The 4788-nt window shown below is 38.9% G+C and overlaps 1 protein-coding gene across 2 annotated transcripts; it reads left to right on the top strand.

The window, feature by feature from the left end:
• The first annotated feature begins 2565 nt into the window (after positions 1–2565).
• LOC112190474 (putative B3 domain-containing protein At1g78640) lies at positions 2566–4558 on the top strand. Of its 2 annotated transcripts, none has more exons than XM_024329903.2 (2): positions 2566–3085; positions 3742–4558. In XM_024329903.2, the coding sequence occupies exon 2, from the start codon at positions 3754–3756 to the stop codon at positions 4327–4329; it is 576 nt and encodes a 191-aa protein (XP_024185671.1). In that variant the 5' UTR covers positions 2566–3085; positions 3742–3753; the 3' UTR covers positions 4330–4558. The 2 variants fall into 2 exon arrangements, with proteins under 2 accessions (XP_024185671.1, XP_024185672.1); XM_024329904.2 differs by having other exon boundaries at positions 3715–4558.
• The last annotated feature ends 230 nt before the right edge of the window (positions 4559–4788 follow it).

Genomic DNA, 4788 nt, shown 5'->3' with positions numbered 1-4788 from the left:
CAGCGGCAAAAATTGAGAGAGGAAAGAGGAAAAAAACAAAAAAACTAGAGGAAAAGGAAAAATAGGAAAGAAGGAGAGATCATAAAAGGGGAAGAAAGAAAATCTTTCCAAATAAAGACCACTAAATGGGAGATGGAAAAAGGAGAGAGAAAAAAAGAAAAAAAAATAAATAAACATAATTGATAGGAGAGTGGGGGTAGTGAATTAAACCCACAACCAAGAGTCATTTCTATCAGCCACGTTGACAATATTTCTATCATCCACGTTGACAATTCTGCTGTGCATGATATTTGTTATGAGTGAACCTATATATCTACTCAATCAATTATAAGATCGGAGGCATCCAAAACTCGGAGGCCTTGTGCGGCTGTACCAGTTGAACTACCCCAGGGCCGGCCCTGACAACAATCTTCCTCTTTGCCATTGCGATTTACCTATGTATATGATATGTGAATATATGAGCATTGTTAAAATCTAAGATTATTGACCTTTAATAGAATATCTTTATGAATACATACTGACCTTCAGTAGCTTACACATGAATTTCATATGTTATGTATTTACACTATAAGGAAATCATATAATGTAGCTCACATTCTTAAAGCAATGACAGACATAGATGCTAGAAATCAACAGCTTTAATGAAATTCTAAAGCCATTGAAACAAATCTCAATAGGCTACTGACCCTCAATAGGGTACTGACCAAAGGAACTTATTTGGTGTTGACCAAAGGAACTAGGATATTAAGTGCACATATGCTGTGTAAAAATTTGAACTCTTCCACTTCACCTAGGAAAAGAAATGTGCTGATCCTTAATACTACATTGCACGTATATTGCACTTTTAATGCTACTGACCCTCAAGCCAAACAGGTAGCCTATCTGAACCAAGATATTAAGTGCACATATGTTACTGTAAAAATTTGAACTCTTCCATTTTATCAAGGAAAAGAAGGATATTGACCCTCAATATCCCATTGCACATATTGCACATTTCAATGCTACTGACCCTCAAAACTCAGGTTTTACTCACTCCATACAGACTGTTGCTACTCAATCCTCACTAGCTTTAACTACAATAGAAATTTTAATGCTACTGACCCTTAAACTCAGGTTTTACTTACTGCAAACAGACTGTTGCTACTCAATCCTCACTAGCTTTAACCACAATAGAAATTTTAATGCTATTGACCCTCAAAACTCAGGTTTTGCTCGAGCCAAAACTCAGGTTTTGCTCGAGCCAAAACTCAGGTTTTGCTAACTGCAATTAAAATTTTAATGCTACTGACCTTCAAAACTATTCAATTAAGCCAAACAAGCTACTGGTACACAATCCTCACTAGCTTTAACTGCAACTAAAATTTTAATGCTACTGACCTTCAAAACTATTCAATCAAGCCAAACAATCTACTAGTACTCAATCCTCACTGCAATTGAAATTTTAATGCTACTGACCTTCAAAACTATTCAATCAAGCCAAACAATCTACTAGTACTCAATCCTCACTGCAATTGAAATTTTAATGCTACTGACCTTCAAAACTATTCAATCAAGCCAAACAAGCTACTGGTACTCAATCCTCACTTGCTTTAACTCTAATTGAAAATTCAATGCTACTAACCCTCAAAACAAGCTACTGGTACTCAATTCTCACTAGTTTTAACTGCAATTCTCACTAGCTTTAACGGCAATTGAAATTTTAATGCTCTTTACCTTTAAAACTATTCAATCAAGCCAAAACTTAGGTTTTACTCAAACCAAACATGCTATTGCTACTCACTCTTCATTATGCTTAATTGCAATTGAAATTTTTCACCATTTGTAAATAGTTTCATGCATCTCTTCATCCTAACCCTAACTGTACTCTATCGATAAGAAAGTTAATTAGATCTCAAATCTAGTAACCTAGCCGCATAAATTCGTTATTCTTTTTCTTTGGATTTCTCAGTTACCAAACCAAACCAGACAATCAATTAGTAATTAGAGACTATATCCATTGACCCTCAATAACTAGAAATTTCTTTGGCTACTAACCTTCAAGGCCTAGCGCCGGCGGAGCCTTGATTTGTTGCTTCACTGCCGGATCCTCGATCTGTTGCTTCGTCTTCAGATCCTAGATATGTTGCTTCGCCACCAGAGCCTCGATCTGTTGCTTCGCCACCGGAGCCTCGATTCGTTGCTTCGCCGCTGAAATGGAGATTTAGATTTTAGGGAGAAATGGATTTGAGAGAGAGAGAGAGAGAGTGAGAGAGAGAGGACGTATCGTGAAAAATGAGTGGCAAATTTCATAATTCCATAAAAATTAGCTATCCTTTTGTCTTTAATGAAAATGAACCGTTAGTGTAGCTGGTTGTAAATGACCTGGCCCATGCGCATGGGAAGAAAATGTGGCAAATTGTAGTTAATGGTAATTACCTCAAGCCATTTTCGCTTCGCGCGCGGGAAGGCAACTAGTGAAGCAGTGCTGAAATTACGCATATACCCTTCTCCGGGCCAGGTCCTGTCACCCTCAATTTAACCCCTAAACCCAAGAGAACAAATTTCCCAGTTCCTCCTCTTCCGTGAGAGCTTGTATCTGTGAATTTGGAATCTGAAGCGAACCGTTCCTCCCCACACACTCGCCCCCCCAAACCCTAATTTTCCCAAATTTACACCAGTAACCAACAATGGCGGAACCTTGAGACCTAGTTTCTGAGTCTCTCAGGCGAGTCCAAACCACTCACCGACCCCAATTTTACTCTCCGACAACCCTACATTTCCAAAAGAGTCGTTGAAGGTCGAGAAGTCGACGGTTTTCACACATCGGAGGATCGCTTTTCCTCGCAAAGAACCCAATTTCCGGTCGAGCTCATCGAGGTGTTCGCCGCCTCATTTCCGGAATTCCGCTCAAGAAATCGGAGGTGAAGAACTCCATCGTCTCCGTTCATGACTCTGTTGGTGTTCGTGTGATATAGGTTCTGCTCTGCTTTCTACTTCTTCAATTTGGAGCTCTTTATCAATCTTGGAGTGATCGGTTCTTGATCGTTATTTTCTGGTTTACGATTTGTTCTCACTCCAATTGACGGAATCCAGTAACTCTCACTCGGTAATTCTCTCAACTTTCGGTTCTTCAATCATGCTGTATCAGTAATTCGACTTTCATGGTGATTTTACACAAATGGTATTATATGCTGAACAAGTGATAGTTGATCCAAATATTGTTTATTCTGTGTTGATTTGGACATATATGGAAGTATGATTAATTGTTGATCCTGTAGTGGTTTTGGTAGTTCAAAACAATTCATTCTTGGAGTTGGCAATATAAGTAGAATTAATGCCAGAGAAGGTTCTTGGTATAGCAAGTTGCATCCATTGATAGTTAGTTTGGTCATCTACAATGATTGTTCATCATCCATAGAGATATTCTTGGTTGGTCTACTCTATTGGTCTGCAAGATTAGGTCTTATTTAGAAGAAACATTATAGAATAATAGATACAGAACATTATTCTTTGATATGAAAAATTGTGGCTTGTTCATAGTTGGTTATACTTTAGGATTGTTGCTAGAAATGCTTTCTTTTTTTGGTCATTGAAAGATTTCTTCAACCCTTTTTTAATATGAATGTTAATGTGAAAAATTAAACCCTCTTTGTTTCTTAACCTGTAAATTGTGAGTAGAGGGGGGTAAAGTTAGAGGCATATAGCAATAATATATCATGTTGAGTGTTGCTACAGATTTTATGGTCATAAATTTGTTGCCAGAAAGCCATTAGGATGGAACACCAAGTACAAGACCTGTCTTTGGAGCTCACGCTGGGTGGACCATACACTGCGGAACCATACCAAGCAGACACAGAAGGGTCAGCAGATTTGATCCGGATCCGTGCAAGCTTTACGGGATTCAGGGTGTATTCAGTAAATCAAGAGGTGGAGGAAACCAAATATAAGGTTTCTACACGATTGACACTATGCAGTTCCTTTGATCCTTGGGTTTTTAAGAAACCGTTGGGCCACCTCGATGCCACGAAGAGGCTGTCGTTGCGTAAACCATGGGTGGATGCCGAGGTGCTCCCCAACCTCAATGTGTTAGCTAAGCATCAGATGCAGCAAGGTCATCGAACGTGGGTGCGGGTCTTTGACAAAGACACTCGATCACTCAATGAGGTAGAGTTGAAGAAGGAGGAGAGTTTCGTATTTCGTGATTTGTGGGTACATGATTTTGTGAATAGGCGGAAGCTGGTTGCACAGGACACAGTGGGTCTCTACTGGGAAACTACCGAGCAAAGATTTGTGTTTTCTGTTCTAAAAAGGATACCCAGAGTTCCTAAGACAACTAGCAATAGGTCTTGAGTTTAGGGCTTCTGCTAAGACAAATGTGGAAGTAGGTGGTTGTGTTGAGACAAATATGAGAAGTAGGTGGTTGTGCTGGCCTAGATGTTTTACCCAGATTTTGCGCTGATGTAGATATTTTAAATTTCTTTTTTCAGAAGCAATCTGTTCAATTTGGTCATGTGGAACCTTAGCCTTTTTGGCATGCCTTTAACAATGCTTATATTAGAATGGTTTATGTGCAATGATACAGATGATCCAGAGCAGCCCCTCTTAATATTTTGACTGAGATGTAATTTTTCAACCTCTGATCTTTTGGATATCTTTTGTATTGTTGTTTTCTGTCGTAGTTGCTTTATTGTTGGTAATAGGACAAATTCGGAATTTCAATAACTAATCTACCTCTCTCTCCATTAATCCACACCATAAGACTTCTGTCCTAGCAATTTGTGCCAAGCGAACTTGAGTCCTCAATAAGCA

The sequence above is a fragment of the Rosa chinensis genome, chromosome 2, assembly GCF_002994745.2.
Source record: "Rosa chinensis cultivar Old Blush chromosome 2, RchiOBHm-V2, whole genome shotgun sequence".
In the NCBI taxonomy this organism is placed as follows: domain Eukaryota; kingdom Viridiplantae; phylum Streptophyta; class Magnoliopsida; order Rosales; family Rosaceae; genus Rosa; species Rosa chinensis.
This window is presented reverse-complemented; position numbering and strand designations above follow the sequence as displayed.

Bases quoted from the DNA above. Each gene is read 5' to 3' on its own strand.
- LOC112190474 (XM_024329903.2), top strand. From the start codon at position 3,754: ATGGAACACCAAGTACAAGACCTGTCTTTGGAGCTCACGCTGGGTGGA.